Source organism: Ramularia collo-cygni, assembly GCF_900074925.1.
Source record: "Ramularia collo-cygni strain URUG2 genome assembly, contig: RCC_scaffold14, whole genome shotgun sequence".
Lineage (NCBI taxonomy): Eukaryota > Fungi > Ascomycota > Dothideomycetes > Mycosphaerellales > Mycosphaerellaceae > Ramularia > Ramularia collo-cygni.
This window is the reverse complement of record NW_019716268.1, coordinates 684,991-703,478: the sequence shown is the minus strand read 5'-3', so window position 1 is coordinate 703,478 and position 18,488 is coordinate 684,991. Positions and strand designations below refer to the sequence as shown.

Sequence of the window (18,488 nt, the reverse complement as noted above, 5' to 3'; positions counted from 1 at the left end):
TGGACAAGCTTGGGGTCATATGCTGTCAATTGGTCTCGATTTTCGGAGGCCCGATCTTCAATGTTCGTCATGCAAAGCTACGACGAGCTTAGCACTGTGTTGGGACCGCTACTGGACGAAGCCATGAACATTTTGTTGGAAGGAATCAATCTTCCATTTACTGCCTCAAAAATCTCTTATTTGTACAAAGATTGATCATCTCACTGTGCATATCTACTGTATCTTCTTCCCTTTGAGTTCCATGGGCTGCCCCTTCACTACTCCTCGATACAACGCATCCGCCACACCCTTTCGTATGCCCTCATCCAGCTTTACTAGCGGTCTGTATCCCAGCCTTCTCTTCGCCTTATCGATGTTGTAATATCTTGTCATGCACGTATATCTCACTTCCCGCCGTGACAAGTTTGGCTTGCCCAATCTAAACAAGAAGAATACCCACTCCATGAGCGTTGCGAGGATTAAGCCGACGTCCTTTGAGAGCTTCCATACTTGATCCGGTGTGGTCTTATCACCTGCTGCAGCCCAGCACATCCGCGCAAAGTCAAAAAAGTAGACGGGAGCATCATTGGTGATGAAGAACGCTTCACCATCTACCTTCTCATTATCCAGGGGAATAGCGAGACCCTTATCATCACGCTCAGCGGTTGCCAGTAGAGCTGCAGCAGCGAGATGATGGGCGTGAGCTACGTTCGTGATCTCGGTGAAGTCGAAAAGGTTGTTGTTCTCGCCGATTTGAACCTTGGTTTGACCCTTGTAGTATGCGCTCAGCCCTGGTGGAATGAGCTGCACATCTCCAGTGCCAAACATAGCTGAAGGTCGGATAGCAGCTGTGAGGAGTTTTGGGTGGGAAGGCGAGCGATTGGCCGCAAGAACATGTTGTTCGGCGAGAGCTTTGGTAGTCGAGTAATACTCCGGCTGCTCCTTGCCCATGATAAGAGGATAGGTCTCATCGGCGTGAATCAAATCGCTTTGTGTGTCATGAATCACGCTAGCAGAGCTGGTGTAGACAAATGCCCTGACCCCGGTCTCTTGAGCAGCGCGAATCATTGTCTTTGTGCCTTCTACGTTCACCTTGTAGGCGAGCTCCTTGTTGTTACTGGCCGTCATGAGGGGGCTGGCTGTATGGATGACGGTATCGAACTTCAGGGCCGAGAAGAGTTTGAGCATTGCATCGAAGTCGGTCAAGTCACCTTGACGGTAGTCGACATTGGCGACAGGTAAGGCGGGGGTCTTGAGGTCGAGAACGGTGATTTTGCTGCATGCAGCGCGGGACGATAGGAGAGTAACAATGTGGTTTCCCAGGAAGCCGGATCCGCCAGTCACCAGAACGTGGCCAAGAGACCGAATCTTTTGCTCGTTGGACGCCATGATGGGGGAAAGGTGACGAAGTGGATGGACGAGGTCGGACGACTTCTTTGCTCTGATAAGCACAATCGCCTGTTGAATCCTTCTCGACGAAGGTATGTCTCCGCCTGGTGGGTGGGCTTCACGAAGTAGCTGGTGTCTGGGATCGAAAGTTCTCAAGAGGTTCGTCAATGGGCAACATTCCACAAGATCGTCCCATATTTAAGGGCCAACCACGCTRGCGGATCGCACCGCGCTTCGCCTCGACTTTTGGTTAGGAGTGGATCGAGGCTTTCCGTCGTCTTCATCTTGAAGCCAGAACAACGATATCAACTGCAAAATGCCAATTCATCTGTACGCTGAGCACTTGGTCAATATACGCACCCTCTCCATCCAAGCTTCGCTCTCAACCGCAACAAATCAGGAAACAAGAGCCGTACTCGCAGCTGATGGTACACAACTATCTCTCTCCCACGAGGGTGAAAATGCTGCGATAGAATTGCCCATTCGTGTTCCAGGCGGCCAAAGCAAAGCGACGTTTGTTCTCCCGCCGGTGCCTACCAAGGAGATCAGCTTTCGGTTTCAACTCGAGGAAAAGCCAGGGAGCACTTTCCTGCGCGGCAGCAACGATCACGAAACTGACGACATTGTGCCATGGACCGCCGTCTCTCTTACCGCAGACTCAGAAATCCGTTGCGAATCTTGCAGATCTATCATAGTATCGCGCGGCAAGGTCAAAGTATGGAAAGATCTTCCATCGGAGAATTGGGCAGAAATGATGGACTTCTGGCATTGCCATCGCCCAGATGTCCCACACGATCATGACCACAAAACTCCAGTCAAGGGCTATTCAGCGGATAGTAGACTTGTAATACAGCCTGGAGTTGGCATGGTGGATCCTGTGGACTTTGTGCTCGCAGTCGAAGACTGCCAAAACTTAACGGTAGGTTACGAAACCACCCATCTTCCTTCAAATTTCATCTTTCTCCCCCACATCCACAGACGGGCAAAAAGAACCGGTCTTTCCAGGCCGTAAGGTCATTTCCAGGGGAGTTTCGGGATACAAATGTCCAAGATCGAAGCAGCCAAAGGCGTAGCGAGCATCAGCCTTCATGGTTGATCTTGTGGAATACTTTAGCTTACGTCTTGCCGATTCAGTGTCAATTCTAGGAGCCCATGGGCTTGACGAGAATGCCAATGAGCATGATACAAACCTATACATAGCACAGGCCTGAAAATTAAGTCGTAATGCTGATTCGCATCTCTTTTCTAGACTGTCCCGTCCCATACATCAACCGCAGAAGATAAGGATGAGGTCTCTGTCTCTCTGAATTGCAGCAATTGTAGTGCCTCAATCGGGCAGGTTCACACCAGCAGCGAAGGTTACAAGCTCCGCAAACTCGCACTCTCTCTATCGCTTTCCCGAGAGTCGCCCACCCAATCCTTCGTACCGGAAAAATGGCTAGCCTGCCATCTCCTCTCCAGCATCGAAACACAAGGCGTGCGAAAATTCCTGATACGGTCGCCCTTCGACTCCAAGGACGCTTCATCATCAATTAGAGTGTGGATCTTCAACCCGGACATCAACATCTCGTCATCAGCGGCACCGCAGCCGAGACCATTACGTGCAGTGAAGATATTCTGGAAGGATGCAGGGCCACAACAGTCTTCTAATCGAGATGGAGAGCAATTGAACGATAATGAAGGTAGACTAGACCGGCAGACGCTTTCTGAGGGAGAAATTGAGCTGCCTGCAGTCGAGCTGAAAGTGCTCAGAGAGGCGTTCGTTAAAAGTGGGGATCTCTTACCAGAAGGATCAAAAATGTTCCAGCATGAATGGAGGGTTGCATTGCTGCCACGATTTGTTCAGGCGGACGTGGAAAGTAAGAAGGGAGTGGATATGCCTTTGAGGTAGTGTTGCACTCCTAGCAGAATACTCGATGTCATTCTGGTAGTTAATAGATCACGAAACGCTGGGTCAAATCAAACTCCGCACTGTTGTGCAGCAACGCTTTTCGCAGAATATCTTGCAGGTTTTCATTTTCCTTTCTTCCGCATCTCTCTAGCCGTCCCGTGCGATTCTACAGCGCAGCCCCATCTACTGGACGTCAATCAGTAGCGGTCGATTTATCGGACCAACGCAACACTCTCAGCGGCTCGAAAATGGTTGAGCAGTCGAAAAAGCTCCCAGCAGACCGTTCCCGAACATTCATCCAGCACTGAATATGTCTGATCTATCTTGTCATCTTCAACGTTGTCGAATTTCGATTATAACATCTCTCTGTAGATTTCATCGAATCTCATCGCAACGAGGTCAGGATTTTCCACAAGAAACTGCAGTCTCTTCCTAGAGCCCTCCCATAGCCACGGGTCGTCCATGAAACAGTCATGCGGCATCTCGTCCGGCGACGCCTGACAGTGCCGATTATAGTAATCGACAGACATTTGCATGTAGGTCTGTRGCGAAGGTTGCCAATCTTCCGGGCTTGCAAAAGTATTGTCCAGGATTGGCAACTCCAGTCGGAAAGGTGGAGGTTCGTACTCTGGAGGCGATTGCGAGTTCTTTTCGAGCCCGTGAGAAGAAGATTCCATTGCCTCTTCCCAGGCAGGATCTACACATGAGTGTCCATCGCCCAGCGATGTAGCCCTGGGTCCAATGGCTTCAACGTCTCCGCTATCATTTGTCTTAGACACCTTATTCAAGGGACTTGTGGTTTCTCCATCTTTCCCCGAATCTCTTCTGCCTTTCCAAGAGATGACCTTTGAGAGCTTCCGCTTCGCATTTCGTCCAGTCTTCCGAGCCGTTTCGCTCAATTTGGCAAGTGTGCTTCGTCTCCGAGCCGTCAGGGTTGGCAGGGTAGCTACAGTTGTAATCTCTCCGAGTTCAACATGATCGCTTTCGGTAGAGTCGGAACGGATCGGGTCTACACAGACGTGCTGCTCTTCGTTGCACGTGAGGACTCGAGGAGCTTCTGCAATGCCCAGCAGTTCTCTGTTCTGCGCAAGAATGGAGGGAGGCACCGCATGCCGGTCGCGGCGGCTGTAGTTTGTCGGTGAGCGGATGAGATCGAGAGCTGGTGTATTTTGGACGATTGGAGCGGTCAGAGCGCGCGCGCGAGTAGCTGAGGATGGCATGGAGGATTGCATCTGATGAATGTATTGTAAAGGGTACTTTTGTGTCTTGTTCAGCAAGGTAGCAACGGAACATGTGTGCAGCAAACGATGTGATACGAAGAGGGAAGAATCGAAGTGAATGGATGAACCGAGATGCAAAGATAAGYGACCTCACTGGCCTTGCACATGTCAATCAAGATTCAAGGTCCATTGCACCTACCACTGGGCTTTCCAGACACTAAAATGAAAGGAAGCCAAACACAAAGCAGTTGATGGTCATTGGTAAGCGCATTGAGCGCAAAGCATATCGCTGTCTAAAAGTACATCCTGCCATCCCGCCTTCGGCTGTTAAGGAGGTGCGTAACAAAAGCTCGCTGCGAGAGCCTTCCCCATCTCACCGGTGCAAATTCAAGTCAAGTCATTTCATTCATATCATCAGATCGCTGTCAATGATAGCGAGTCGTTGGTGGGATGTGGAGTAAATCCCGCCGGGTTCACCGGATAAATCCTGGGGTTGAACCACTAAGCAAGGTCTGGAAAGAGTTCGTGGAGAGTCGTATTACCAGTGGGAAGTGCTGGAGTCGCAGTGGAGTCAAGGTGAGAGGCAAAGTGCATGTTGCCCCAGCTGGCCTCCGAGACCGAGAGGTCAGGGAACATGTCGTCGCCAGTGTTGTGAGAGGTGGAGCCGCCGCCGTAGAGGGTGAAGTCGCCACCGGTAGCAGCGTAGCAGTTGAAGTCATCAACAGCCATGGCATCGCTTGTGAATGTTTGCTCCATCTGAGCTCCTGGCGAGGCGTGCATGCCGGTCGCTACTGCGCTTGGTCCAGAGATGTTGGAGTTTGGGGTGTACTGTTGCTTCCAGTCGGCGGTATTCATCTGAAAGTCGAAGTCGTCGAATTGAAAGTCCTGCGGCGATGCATCGTCGAAGGAGCTTCCATTGAAGACACCGGAATGCGACGATAATGACTCGGAGGTACGGCGCTCCTCACTCATAGCGGGGGTGAGGGGAAAGGATGGAAAGGCGTTGAAATCGAAGTTTGAGAGACCATTCATGTCGAAGTGGCCAGAGAAGTCAGGCGACGGCTGAGCGAACGCGGGGGTGCCGAAAGCAGCAGGGCTGTTGTAGCTGCTGGGTCCGGTAGTTGGAGGTGGTGCCATAGAGCCGTGCCGGGAGGAGTTGGTCCACGACTGGTTCGATGGAGACGGCGCAATTGGCGTGAGCACCGCCGATGCCGGTGATGGCGGCACAGAACCTTGTGGAAGACGTGTCGTCGAAATGGAAGCACGACCCTTGCCGTTGCTCTTGGAGCGGACGTACTGCCATCCATGTGCCTTCTCCATGTGCTGCTTGCAGTTTGACTCTCTCTTCGAGGTGTACGGGCACGGGTTGAAGAGGCAATGATACAACGAYGGTGTCGAGGAATGCTTGTCGTTGACGTGACGGTCTCTCTCCTTCTCGGTTGGCCAACCATATTCGTGGTACTTGCAGTCTTCGCTCGAGCACTTCCACGGCCGCTCGTGGGTCTTGACGTGCTTTGTCAAGTCGCAGGGACGCTTGAACTCCTTGCTGCAAAGTTCGCAGGTGTGAATCTCCGGCTTGGCATTCTTCTTGCGACGAGCCATGGACCGCAGAGCCTCGTCATCGTCGACCTCGGCCTCTGCTGGTCTCTTCATCGAAGATGAAGAAGCGGCGACTTCCTCTGCGGGGACAATCTGACCGGTGGCGAGTGAGATCATCTTCCCGTCGGCAGTGTGGCGGACCAGCTCAGCTGGTTTTCCGGTGCGAGACATTCCTCCATGGAGGGAGAGCTGCTCGTTCCTGAAGTAGGTGTCGTTAGTATTGTAACTTGTGGAACAAAGAGTGCTGTACATGATGTCTTGGATGTGTGGTGTTGTTTGTGAGAGAGAAGAAGGACATGCAGCAAAAGGTCTAGGATGTGTTGTAGGAGGGAATTTTGCTGTGAATGGCGAAATTAAAAAGTGAATGGTATTGTTCGTTTCGCGCATCAGCCGCTTGACGAATTTTTGTGCACGGCAATAGCAGAATTGAATGGGGTGACAACGACAATAGCAAGAAATTTCGTAGCGGCGGCGATAACGGCAAGAATCGATAGAGCAGAACCATACGTACTTTGTGACATCCATTGCGTTGGAATCCTCGCCCTGTGCTTGTTTCTCTCTTGTAATCGCCAGAATCGTGGCGTATCTGCGGATCTGTAGCAATGTGTTAATAATTGCGGCGCCGCGAGGCGTCAAAGTCCCAGCACGAACCTGCTCAACCAATTCGAAAAAGTAGCCCTGCGTGTACGGTCGATCGGTCGGCGCTCGCTGGTCGGACTCGTGGAGTGTCGTGACAGTCGTGTGGAGGACGCGGATCGTTCGCTCGCAAAAACGAAGGTACTTCGRGGGAGAACGCGAATAATCCTTAACGCCAGAACACCCGTAAGCAAAAGCTCCATCCGTTCGACGGATGTGTAGACTTACCGGTGCCAAAAAGATGAGTGTCTTCTCTAGATCTCGTAGATTCTTGATCTCCTTGTCTCCAATACGTTCGGGAACGGTCTTGATGAGTTCGTGAAATTCCTTGAGTGACTCTTCACGCAATATGGGCTTGACAATGTGCTTGTAGATCTGCTCTGCAGCGTACTTGCTCAGACCTCGCTCGTCGTCGGATGCATCAGAGATGCTAGAGAATGACTGTGCTCCTGGCGTGACTTGTACTGCGTTAGCGTGGGCATAGGAGCGGGGCGCTGCAGGGAGTTGCTCACCGGTCCGGGTGGAACTCTTGGCAGAAGATGCCGCTTCCGAGGAGTCTGCGACTGAAGAGCCGATTCCGCTGTCTGAAGTGTGGGAGTGGTGGTTGTTGCGGCCGCGGGGTGGCGCTCTCAAGGGCCCTCGTGGTGTTGCGTTGTCGACCATGAACTCGGGGACAGGAAGTACTTCTGGCTCGCTCAAGACATTGCCTAAAGCGACCTTGGAGTTTGTGGAGATGGCCTGATCGACGTTGTTGAGGAGCTGAGCAATGCGACGCTCGCCGGCGCCGATGAGAAGGTCTTCCAGCGATTGGGGGGAGGTAGCAGAGCGAGAGGGCATAGATGGTAATCCGACTCTTGACTCTAGAGGATCCCAGAAGCTGCTCTGACTGGTGTTGGATTGTGGGTGAAAGGTGTCTCCTTTCCGAAGCGACATGCTCTGGAAGGAATCGACAAGAGAGGGTGTCAGATTGGGGTTGCTCGCAGTGGGCTTGGGGGCGGCGCGGCGGCGCGGGTTCTGAGCGGCTGGGCTCGCCATTTGAAAGGATACGTAGAGGGGGGAGAGGTCAAGCACGAGCCTGTGACTCAACTTTAGCTCAAGCATGCAGAGTAGATCGATTGGATACTTACGATGCAATGCGGCAACAGGTGCCGTCTTAGAGGCAGTCCAGCGGTGGTCACTTTGGGAGTGTAAGAAAGCCTTTGTTGCATGCCAGATGCACAGCAATGATTGGGATCCTCGGACTGCTAAGGTGTATTTTGCGTCAGTCCAGTGACCAGATGACCAGGTATTGGGATCCGAGGTGGGCTGTGCTGTCCTGCAAACAAGCAGATGAACAAAGTTGCGAACGTCGTAGTGATGCGGTTTGATATTGCGGAAATTTGAGCCAAAATTTGCAAGTGGGAGCTACTTCGTGGCGAGAAGGAGATCCAATGCTGTGAAAGGCGAGGGAACCTGAGGATACAAGCTGGTTGATGAACGATAGCCGGGAACCACTTCAGATCGAGTCGTCGGCGTCGCTGCCTAGAATTAAGCTTTCGCCTAGCTCAGACGACGCTATTATTAAGCCGGGGGCACGATTTGGGAAAGACTCCTTGCCGGTTTGCGTTTATTTTTCTCGACAGTGCATAGTCGTCGATTGACTGGAGTTACCAAYCCACGTTGTCAAATAGGGACGTCCCTAGCATTGTGGCAGTATCGCTGGCAAATCGAGGTAGAAAGTAAGGAATGGGGCCCGTCGGCGAAGCGTGTCTGCCTGGAAGCTCTTGGACCTCAATCCTTCACCGGTCGAGACGGACGCGGCACTCGCTATTGGCGGATTCTGCCGGCGTGACTTCTTGCTGCGATCCTTCGCGTATCGAGTAAACAACGCACCTTGCCACTGGAATTCAATGCGCGGAAAGTAGGACACAGCGCGGTCATCTGGATGCCACGGCTCGCTTTCCACTGCGCTCTTACGAAGACCTGGTGCATCATCGTGAACACGGAGATCGGCGTTGGAGTTCTCCGAGAAAAGTCGCGTGAACTATCGTTGAGCGTGGAGTTCTCGCGTGTAAGCTCACGTGCTTGTTCTGCGATGCGAAGCGGCCGGATTGTTTCCCCGGCCGGAGGCTCGCTTTGACTCGAATCGGCTTTTGAGCGTTCAGAAAATCAATGGGTTCTTCGCTTCGTTTTCTCGCAATGCATCTTCAGTGCATCTGCTATGGACTGATTCATGTTTGATTGCTTCGCACCCATCCAATACTTCACAGCATACGCCAAAACTCCGCTCTGTGTCTCGTAGACTTGGTATAGACATTCATCTTCACCTCTGCTTGTGATCTTGTGCACTTTCTCGGGTACAAGTAGCCATTCCGGTACGAAGGGCAGCCATGCTCGCAAAGCAAAAGTCATGTCATTATCCGATACCGCTGTGACTCTACACGGAATTGAAGTGGTATTCTCTCTGGTATCTGCTCGATAGGAGATACTGATCCTGTCATTCAGTTCGATGTTGTTGGTACCGGATGGAGTCGAAATTGACGGAGTGAACTTGTTCCAGACCGAGTACGACTGAAAGTCTCGCAAAGCGCTGTAGGCTTCTGTAGCTGGGACTTGGATGATTGCCTGACCGTGAGAAGTCCAGATTGCGTTTGCAGCGCTGATCGATGGGGTTGGTAGGCTGTGGAATCTTTAGTGAAGTGTCTCTTGAGATCTACATGGTAGTTAGGTAGTCTGATACTGACACTTCTGGGTGGACCATGTTGCTGGCCTTGAGCACTTGGATATGCTGTTCTCAAATGGAAAGATGAGATGCAACGACAGCCAAAGGATCTCTGGGAAGACATCCAGCTGAAACGAAGCGACGCTAGCTCAAGAAGCTAGTCTGATTGGTCGAGATGTTCCACAGCAATCCTTTGGCATCCAAAGATCCATCCTTAAATGTCGACATCTGTTGATGTTGATGCTGTTTTGCGTCCAGTCTGCTTGAAGGGATTGGATTTTGACACACTGCAGCTATCGCGAGTAAGTGTGAGGGTTTCACTTTTTCAGTTGCACTCATCAGGTCTCAAATGTGCTCGGCTTGACCTAGACAAGTCGTTCGTTTCTTTCTGCGGTATCCAAGGTCGGCTGCCTGCTATCGCGCCTTCATACGAGCTCGGTCAGAATCCGATTCACTGAGATGATCACAGCAAGTGTCCTTAGATGCACCAGTTCCTGTTAGTACCAACTTACCTACCTACTTCAGCAACGTTCCTTCCGACAAGACCGACACTTCACCCCTCGCCAATCTCGATAGTCTCATCAACTTCAGCGCTTCGGCGTGAGGAACTCAAATTGAACAACCACACTGCTCAACTCCAAACATAATGAGAACATCCACCTGGGTTTCGGCATGCGCCTGGGCCTGCATGATCTCCGCAGCCAACAGCGAAGGAGTCATATCGGCAGACAATCTGATTTCGATAGCTCCAGAGACCGGGTCCTGCGATGGGGCACCTTTCCTGAGCGAGTGCGTCACGGCAGTTACAGCCGCACCATACATCGACCTCAGTTTCTTGAACCACGGCATCAAGGGCTTCAACACCCAGGCAGCCGTAGTGGCAGTCATGCTCTTCGAAAGCGGTGTATGGTCTCCTGGCATACTTTCATGTCACTGAGCTTGGCTGACATTCTTTTAGAACTTGAAATACAACATCAATCACTACCCTGGAGTCCCAGGCCAGGGCACTCGCAATATGCAAAGCCCGTCGTTCAATCTGAAGTACGCCACGTTTCTGTCCACGGCCTGCACGAACTGCGGTATCTCGACTGCAGACGTCGAACGGGCGACGAGAGAAGGGCCCACAGCTGTGCTTGCCCTGGTGAATGGCATGCAATTCAGCATCGGATCGGCGGCATGGTTTCTGAAAACCCAATGCGAAAGCAGCATCATGGATGGCCTCGCAGCAGGAACCGAGATTGGGTGGACGAGCTACATCGAGCAGTGTCTCGGTACCACTGTGACGGAGGAGCGCACTGCAGGCTGGAACAAGGTCATGTCCTTGGGGAGGTGGTCCTAGCAAGTACACGAGTGGGTGCAGCGGTTAGGTAGTTCCTGACAATCAGGCAAATGCAGAGCATTTGCGAACCATGCCGTGACCATTACTGTGAGACTCTGCGATGCTCCAAAATCCGTAATTGAGTGATCAAAGCCGTGCAGCGTCTTGTCGCATTGGAGTGGTAAAACGCTACAATCCTAGCAGCCTCGAACAGCGTATTTCGCCGATAGAATACTCGGATGCAGTAGGAACCAGTTTTAATAGCTGCTGTCTTCCAGCGTTTTACCACTCCAATGCGACAAGACGCTGTGTAAGGTATGAGGTAGACAACGCGAGATATTGAAAGTGAGGTACCAAGCGCCCGCACTTCGGACCGCAGAATTCTTGGCAGATGCGAAAAAGGACTTCGAACTTCAGTCTTTCAACATCAAAGCTCGCTGCAGCACTACAACATCACCCATTGCACAGGTGAAGTGTCCGTCAATTTGTACGCAATCCCCGTTGGAATACTCGCTCCTGCGCAGAAATACGGCGTATCCCCACATCTGCAGCACACCGCTAACATTCTGTGCAGCACTCTTCGCCAACCGCAACCATGGGGTACAGTCCATACCACGCTTCCGCCCTCCCCTCTGACCGACATGTGCTGACCCGCTCGCAGTATCTCTCGTGACTCCCGTCACAAGCGCAGCGCCACTGGTGCTAAGCGCGCATATTACCGCAAGAAGAGGTATGAATATGCATAAACCGATCGTCTCCCGCCTACACATCAGATTCTGATGTGAAGACAGAGCTTTCGAGAAGGGTCGCCAGCCCGCCAACACCCGTATCGGTGCCAAGCGCGTCCACCTCGTCCGCACCCGCGGCGGCAACCGCAAGTTCCGCGCACTCCGCCTCGATTCCGGCAACTTCTCGTGGGGCAGTGAAGGCGTCGCCCGCAAGGTCCGCGTCATCGCCGTCGCTTTCCACCCTTCCAACAACGAGTTGATCCGTACCAACACCCTCACCAAGGCCGCCGTTGTCCAGGTCGATGCCGCCCCATTCCGTCAGTGGTACGAGGCCCACTACGGTGCTGCCCTTGGCCGCAGACGCCAGGCCGCCAAGGAGGAGGAGATTGTGAAGAAGAGCAAGTCTGTTGAGAGCAAGCAGAAGGAGCGTCACACCGCCGGTGGCAAGGTTGAGCCAGCACTCGAGCGCCAGTTCGAGGCCGGTCGTCTTTACGCCGTTGTTGCCAGCCGTCCCGGCCAGAGCGGTCGTGTCGATGGTTACATTCTGGAGGGTGAGGAGCTTGCTTTCTACCAGCGTGCGATCAGGAAGTAGAGGAATGGACACAACATCTCCTATTCGGTCTACTCGGCGTTATGGCATGGATGGGTGCTGCATTTGTTCGCAGGGATGATCACGGACTGCCATTGCGCATGGTCCGTCTCTGAAGACAGAAAAGAAGCAGCGCCGTGTCGTGAATGGTTCACTAAAAGCAGAATACCATGGCACATTGAATGCAGAACTCGTGAAGGCTACACGTTTTATGATATCACAGATCTTCTCAGTCTCAGTTCATCTGTTTCTTCCTCACGCGAACAAGAAATTTGATAACAATGCTCCCCAATCAGACCTTCAGATGTACGGCCCATGCCCAAACTCCGCGCTTATACTCCTGAACTGCAGGATTCCCACAAGAAAGATAAATACAATCACATCAGAGCAATGGCTCCGACAGCGATTCCCAAGAGCGATAGCATCCACGACCCAACATTAACCTCCACTGCAGCACTTTGTTCGTCCTCCACATCAATCGATCCATCACCACCTCCATGCGGCGCGGTATCGCTCGGCTCGCTACCACTATCGCCAGAGATTGTCGTCGTCATACTACTGCTTGTCGCTGACACTGGAATGACTGGTAGTGTGTATACAGCTGCAGGCACTGTGACAACCTCCCCTCCGCTCATCGTCATGACTTGACTTGGAATCGCGGTCACCACTGACTGGCGGCTCTCTGCACGCGTGACAGTTGATTGATAGCCGCCCATCGTGATCATCATGCCAGGCGCAACGGTGACAATCGTGGTCGGTACAGTAACAATTTCCGGTTCCATATCCCCAGTGTCCGCTCCCGGTCTACTGGGTTGGTTTGTCTCATGGCCCRGCGATACATTTGTCTGWCTGGGGGGATTCCCAGTGCCATCGTTCGCGCCGGGCATGAATCCATCTGGAAGGGTCGTCTCGTGGCCAGGATTTATATGCGTCTGGCTAGGCGGAAGTTCCAGAGACTCGGCCGGCATCTCTGTATGCACAATGGCAGGTACGTAGGTCTCCGTGATTTGAGGTCCAGCTGTGGGTAATGTAGGCGCAGCAACTGACAATTGTTCCGACAACGCGATTGGCGATTCTGAAATTGAGGGGAGCGTAGGAGACGCGACTGCTGGGTAGCTTGACAAAGCTATCGGTGAAGACAGAGCTGTGGGTGTTAGGTGGAACGTCGAGGGCAATGTAGGCTTTGCGATTGTTGAGTACTTGGACAAAGCTATCGGTGAGGGTAGAAATGTGGGAGGTAGGTGAGACGTGGAAGCATTGAGGGACCCTTGTGTCTTCTCTGTGTAGACTATTCCCGGCAACGAAGATGAGCTGTTGGCTGCATAATCGCTTGCTCCACTCGTGATTGGTAGTCCTGGAACTGGTGCAGTTATTGAACCGGTGTTCTTATAGTCTTGTAGGCTGCCTGTAGTCCTTGCAGAGGCATAATATGTGGAAGGGCCATCGCTAATCGTAGGCGCAACATTCAACTCTGATTTCGATGTGGCTACGACGGGTGCCATAGGTATAGTTGTAGAGGTCCTCGTCGTGCTGCTCTCCTGCAAATTGGCGATCGCCATTCTTAGCGTAAGTGCCGCTACAGCCAGATGGATRATCATTGTTAGCGAATGGCTGTGGTATGGCTACCACGACGGTGTTGCATATAACGCTGTGAGGCGCACAAGATGGAAAGTGATAGCGACGCGAGGTACAGAGGAAGAAAAGCACGTTGCCGGTCACGGCCTTGGCTGTGACCTGACGAAACAGCGAACCTAAGCTTTCTTCCAGCTCCACGACACGCGAAGGATCGCCCGCTCATTGCATTCGGAGTCTTCCGTTGTCTGTAGCACGGTGAACCGTAGAACGCCTGGGCAGGCCATACCAAAGAAGTAGCCTTTGCTAGACGAGGGTGTCTGTTTCGCCGTGAACCGTTCTCTTTTCAGGCTTGATTCTTTCAAACAGATGCTGATAAGTAGGAGTACGAACTCGTGAAGTTTTAAGTCTTGGCCTACGCAGCCGCGCAGCTAGCACAGCCTGCGAAGGGAAGTTGGAACCCTAAAACCTCCAGCCATCCAAAGCTTGAGGTGTGGCTGTCGGTGAACCTCAATCTAGTATGGTCAATTATTTGAAATATTGGGACGCCTGAAACTTGCAAAGAAATTCCATCGATCCTGCAAGCTCGAGCGTATCTGGGATGCAGCTGTGTCAGATCTCAGGACAGGTACTTATGAAATAGAATTCAATCAAGATGGAAGAGCAGCACTGGCAACTTCGGTATACCGCTCTTCCACCACGCGAACCTTGGCTGCGTCCATGATCTTTTTCGCACCCATTTCACAAATGGCGATTCGATCGAGTCTGAAGTTTTCGGCCCATACGAAGTCATGGTACTTTCGAAGCACAGCTGTGGCATCTATTTTAGAAGAGCCTCTGGCCTTTGGACCATGGCCTTGCGAGCGACTGGCAGAGTTTTTGCTTTTGGCATAAATGGTATTCACAATCGTGGCGTGCAACTTCAAGGGCCTGTCGTCCGAGACGATGAATTCTTCGAAGTGCCTTTGCAATGCCAGGCAGAACGCATACAATCTTTCAGTCCGGTCTGAGGGAGCCACATACAGGATGGAGGTAGACTCTGGGTCATGCATTGATTCTAGACCCTTCAGGTCTATGGTCAGAGCATGAGCCGTAGTATTCTGCGATTGACCGGATTCAGACTCTGATTTCGAATCAACTGACGATGGTTGTAGCAACGTTGCAACGTCCAGAGAGCGTAACAGTTCGACAGCCTTGGCGAGCTGGTCTTGATTKAGGGTCATGACTCCAAGTGTAAGATGCAGCGTGCCGAGCGGTCGTATAGCTTTGGCAGACAACGACTGCGCAGCTGCCGATGTGCCACTCTCATCTCGAGTGGTGAGATCTCCTGGCCCATCTGCACACACCTCCGCTTTGAACTGCCCCAAAGATCGGTCCAGCTGAGGCCGAGAGATTTCGGTCACGAGCGGCAGGCACAGAAAATGCGACAAAGTCGGTTTCTTCTGCCACTGTGACTTTGACGGTGGGTTTGGGCCTACCATTGCTGTGGATGTAATAGAGATTGAGCGTTGTAGGTTTCCACTTTGAACTCGCTTCAGGATCATGCAGCAGAGTCAGTCAACTCTCCTTGACAGCATGAGATATCGATCGATACGATCCAGGTGCAACTCGCGGACCAGGTAGCCCTATGATGTTCACGATCCAATACGCGGCGCCGACTTGTCCGATGTGTTGTGAAATGGAATTGTGAAGGTGATGTCGTTCGAAGGTTGTAGACGGGCTTTGATCATCCCTGTCCCTCATTTCGTCACATGTGAAAGTTGTAACCACAAAGTCGGATACCTCCACTTGTCCAAGCCGCTACCTCGACAAGGACATCCACACATCGCAATGGCCGACACAGATGCAGTAACCACCGGCTCCGATGGCTTGGTCGACGAGACACCCAACCAGCGACAAGCTAGATTGAGACGAGAAAAGCGGCAGAAAAAGATGACGGAGCAGGGTGAAGACCGCTTGGCCAAGATCAAAGCGCTGAATGGAGGAATCGCGCCACCTGATGAGGTGCTTGGTGGACCAGCAGTACCTCGTGTTGCATCAGTGGTGGACGATCCGGAGGTAAATATCAAAAGTTGCAACGAGGAAGGCAATCTGGACGAGGACCTGACAGATTACAGGAAGTGGATATCACCAATTTCTCTGCTCCAAGCTCGAAGACCACGACAGGCGACCCTATGGCGGATATGATGATGCAGATGCAGCAGGGAATGGGTGGTGCGGGGAGTGGAGCAGAGGACGACCCTATCGCCCGCATGATGTATGTGGAATATCACTCTATCGTCACAAAGTATGGCGACACATGGGATTGTCTTGTTGACTTTTGATGTCCAGGCAACAGATGATGGGCCAGATGGGCGGACAAGCAGATCCCAGCAATCCAAATTCCACTCAGCAGGACTTACCTCCCATGCTACAAGCCCTTATGGGCGGTGGGGGTCAACAGCAGGGAGGAGCACAAGCCACATCAAGCGGGACGGCTCATCTTTGGTGAGATCAAACCCCCTGAATTGTCCCCGAAGCATAAGACTTACATGACCTACAGGCGCATTGTTCACGCAATCTTTGCCTTCATTCTCGCCGTATACATCTGCCTCACATCCACATTCAACGGCACGCAATTGGGACGCAGCCAGAGCGTCTATAGCGAGGAATCTGGATACGGACTTGGACCACGCCTCTTCATCATCTTCACATCCTCAGAACTGGTACTGCAGAGTACGCGGTACTTCCTCGAGAGGGGCCAGCTGCAGGGTGGAGGACCTCTAGCATCGATCGCAAACAGCGGATTCATCCCAGAACCCTACGCCAACTACATCCGCGTCGTGGGACGATACATCGGAATCGCAAAGACCATCTTCAGCGATGTCATGGTGATCGTCTTCGTAATGGGATGCATGGCATGGTGGAAAGGAGACAGCGTACCCACAGTAGCTTAACGTCTTGCTCATAATGTTACTGTACAGCGACAGCCCATGGTATATTTACAGTGTCTCCTGCGCCGTACGCCCCGCTTTTAAATGCTCCAGCCCGACGATCCAGTTGTACATCATTTTCTACGCGGACTGCGCTGCAACATCCCCTCTCGCCTGCTCCAACAGCTGCTGCTCCCTCTTCGCCTTCGCCCGGACTTCTTGCGACAGCTTACTGTCTCTCTCACTCCTCTTTTGCTGTTCATCCAATTTGGCAAGCTCCTCCCTATCCTCAGGCGTGGGCTCAATCGGATATGCCTTTGTCAATTTCACCAAAGCATCCAGAATTTCCGAACTTGAGTAGTTCTTCATGTTGATGGTCTCTATCCGTTCCTTCGCCTCGCCTGCGTTCTCGTCCGCAAAATGTACTGCCWTTGTCGCCGGTCCTTCTTGCGTTTCGCTTCGATCCACTGTCATTGAGACGGAAGGGTTGTGATATTTCAATCGAACAAGCTCGTGTCTCCAGAATTTTCTGCAGTATCTCATCAGTACAGATGATGCATCTGAGGAGAATGTGTGTATTACCGTGGTCCCATGTGTCCTCCATTCATTTGAGGCGCAAAGCGCATCTTGATTCTTCTGACTTCCTTGGGGAGTACCACCGCACCAGATCCTAATCGAATTGCCAGTAGGCGTGTCTGAAGCTTTCGCATCCGCTGCGGTAGGGAAACCATGATGTGTAAAGTGCGTGTGAGTGTCGATTGTGAATGTTCTCGAGAACATCGAAGTCGAAACGCGGAGGATTTGGCTTCGCCGAAAGCCGTCCATTTGATGAACTTCACCATCACTCTTCACTTGCATCTCTGACCCCATCAACATTGGAAAGTCAGATCTGGATGGCCGCCCTATTCCGCCGGCCAGGCTCACTGTGCCAATGTCAGCGCGCATTCTCGACCTCATCACCGCGCGCCGTCAGTCTACAGTGGGATAAGAACGACCCACAGGTATTGGCGGAAACACTGCCACCCTATCCCTACGGCCCGACACGATGGTATAAACAATCAAGACTGGGTCTCTACGGTGGACAGCGCATTCAATTCGGCAACAACGTGGGCGAGAAGATCGCGGTCAAGACGAGACGAACGTGGCATCCCAATATCTTCACGCGGAAGCTGTTCAGCAAAAGCCTGAACCGGCCGGTACAGGTTCGCGTGAGTGCACGTGTGCTTCGAACGATTGATAAGCTGGGTGGGCTGGATGAGTACCTATTGGGCGAGAAGGAGGCTAGGATCAAGGAACTGGGCGAGTCTGGCTGGTGGCTTCGATGGGCCATTATGCAGACTCCGAGTGTAAAGAAGCGCTTTAGGGAGGAAAGAAAGGCACTAGGATTAGTGGAGGAGGTTGACACAATTGCGCAAGGCTTTGAATCATTCGAAGCCATTGCGGAAGCCGATCAGGAGGACATCCTTGAGAAGACTGAGGCCATTCCAATGACGGACGATGCCTTCGAAGTGGAGCACTCGGCAGATCTCCCAGTCATCAAATTCCGTGTCGGTCCTGGAAAGCACGTTATGCTCGCATCCGATGGATGGCGGAGAACTCGGCCGGACCCGCAACGATGGATAGATCAGGAGAAGGCGAAGATTGCAGAACGCTTTCCAGATTATGTGGAGAGTCGACTGGAGATGTTCAAGGAGAAGCTTGATAGAAGAGCAGCGGCCGTCGAGCTTTTCAGCGAAGATGAACGGCGGACGCTGATCAATGCCGCGAGAAGGGAGTTCCGCGCGGAACTGAACCAGAAAATTGACGACCTCTACCAGTCTCGTGTTGCATCAAGAGAACAAAAACAGCGACTCAGAGATGCAGCACGAAAGCAGGCGTCGCAGCAGGTCAGCAGTGAGTTCCCTGCAGGATTGGAGATATAGACCGCCCGTACATATGCTWTCAATTGTACAAT

The 18,488-nt window shown here is 52.3% G+C and overlaps 11 protein-coding genes; 5 read left to right on the top strand and 6 right to left on the bottom strand.

Annotated features, from left to right (window-relative positions):
* Positions 1 to 213: 213 nt before the first annotated feature.
* On the bottom strand, positions 214 to 1,368 carry RCC_08591 (related to C-3 sterol dehydrogenase/C-4 decarboxylase family protein; the record flags this gene model as incomplete). The annotated part of the gene is made up of 1 exon (XM_023773840.1): positions 214 to 1,368. The coding sequence occupies one exon, from the start codon at positions 1,366 to 1,368 to the stop codon at positions 214 to 216; it is 1,155 nt and encodes a 384-aa protein (XP_023629608.1).
* A 316-nt stretch (positions 1,369 to 1,684) lies between these two features.
* Positions 1,685 to 3,259, top strand: RCC_08588 (uncharacterized protein; the record flags this gene model as incomplete). Of its 2 annotated transcripts, none has more annotated exons than XM_023773838.1 (2): positions 1,685 to 2,287; positions 2,618 to 3,259. In XM_023773838.1, 2 exons carry the CDS (start codon positions 1,685 to 1,687, stop codon positions 3,257 to 3,259), a joined length of 1,245 nt encoding a protein of 414 aa, XP_023629606.1. The 2 variants fall into 2 exon arrangements, with proteins under 2 accessions (XP_023629606.1, XP_023629607.1); XM_023773839.1 differs by lacking the exon at positions 2,618 to 3,259 and adding an exon at positions 2,503 to 2,514.
* Positions 3,260 to 4,980: 1,721 nt separating this feature from the next.
* On the bottom strand, positions 4,981 to 7,749 carry RCC_08587 (uncharacterized protein; the record flags this gene model as incomplete). XM_023773837.1 has 4 exons in its annotated part: positions 4,981 to 6,277; positions 6,590 to 6,672; positions 6,730 to 6,882; positions 6,943 to 7,749. 4 exons carry the CDS (start codon positions 7,747 to 7,749, stop codon positions 4,981 to 4,983), a joined length of 2,340 nt encoding a protein of 779 aa, XP_023629605.1.
* Positions 7,750 to 8,862: 1,113 nt separating this feature from the next.
* Positions 8,863 to 9,454, bottom strand: RCC_08586 (uncharacterized protein; the record flags this gene model as incomplete). XM_023773836.1 has 2 exons in its annotated part: positions 8,863 to 9,373; positions 9,438 to 9,454. 2 exons carry the CDS (start codon positions 9,452 to 9,454, stop codon positions 8,863 to 8,865), a joined length of 528 nt encoding a protein of 175 aa, XP_023629604.1.
* A 607-nt stretch (positions 9,455 to 10,061) lies between these two features.
* Positions 10,062 to 10,754, top strand: RCC_08585 (uncharacterized protein; the record flags this gene model as incomplete). XM_023773835.1 has 2 exons in its annotated part: positions 10,062 to 10,319; positions 10,374 to 10,754. The coding sequence occupies 2 exons, from the start codon at positions 10,062 to 10,064 to the stop codon at positions 10,752 to 10,754; spliced, it is 639 nt and encodes a 212-aa protein (XP_023629603.1).
* Positions 10,755 to 11,328: 574 nt separating this feature from the next.
* RCC_08584 (40S ribosomal protein S8-B) lies at positions 11,329 to 12,053 on the top strand (the record flags this gene model as incomplete). XM_023773834.1 has 3 exons in its annotated part: positions 11,329 to 11,333; positions 11,395 to 11,463; positions 11,525 to 12,053. 3 exons carry the CDS (start codon positions 11,329 to 11,331, stop codon positions 12,051 to 12,053), a joined length of 603 nt encoding a protein of 200 aa, XP_023629602.1.
* A 374-nt stretch (positions 12,054 to 12,427) lies between these two features.
* RCC_08583 (uncharacterized protein) lies at positions 12,428 to 13,648 on the bottom strand (the record flags this gene model as incomplete). The annotated part of the gene is made up of 1 exon (XM_023773833.1): positions 12,428 to 13,648. The coding sequence occupies one exon, from the start codon at positions 13,646 to 13,648 to the stop codon at positions 12,428 to 12,430; it is 1,221 nt and encodes a 406-aa protein (XP_023629601.1).
* Positions 13,649 to 14,272: 624 nt separating this feature from the next.
* Positions 14,273 to 15,103, bottom strand: RCC_08582 (uncharacterized protein; the record flags this gene model as incomplete). Its single annotated transcript, XM_023773832.1, has 1 exon — positions 14,273 to 15,103. The coding sequence occupies one exon, from the start codon at positions 15,101 to 15,103 to the stop codon at positions 14,273 to 14,275; it is 831 nt and encodes a 276-aa protein (XP_023629600.1).
* Positions 15,104 to 15,452: 349 nt separating this feature from the next.
* On the top strand, positions 15,453 to 16,558 carry RCC_08581 (uncharacterized protein; the record flags this gene model as incomplete). XM_023773831.1 has 4 exons in its annotated part: positions 15,453 to 15,680; positions 15,740 to 15,879; positions 15,954 to 16,109; positions 16,165 to 16,558. 4 exons carry the CDS (start codon positions 15,453 to 15,455, stop codon positions 16,556 to 16,558), a joined length of 918 nt encoding a protein of 305 aa, XP_023629599.1.
* Positions 16,559 to 16,675: 117 nt separating this feature from the next.
* On the bottom strand, positions 16,676 to 16,903 carry RCC_08580 (uncharacterized protein; the record flags this gene model as incomplete). Its single annotated transcript, XM_023773830.1, has 1 exon — positions 16,676 to 16,903. The coding sequence occupies one exon, from the start codon at positions 16,901 to 16,903 to the stop codon at positions 16,676 to 16,678; it is 228 nt and encodes a 75-aa protein (XP_023629598.1).
* A 524-nt stretch (positions 16,904 to 17,427) lies between these two features.
* On the top strand, positions 17,428 to 18,456 carry RCC_08579 (uncharacterized protein; the record flags this gene model as incomplete). Its single annotated transcript, XM_023773829.1, has 1 exon — positions 17,428 to 18,456. One exon carries the CDS (start codon positions 17,428 to 17,430, stop codon positions 18,454 to 18,456), a length of 1,029 nt encoding a protein of 342 aa, XP_023629597.1.
* Positions 18,457 to 18,488: the final 32 nt, after the last annotated feature.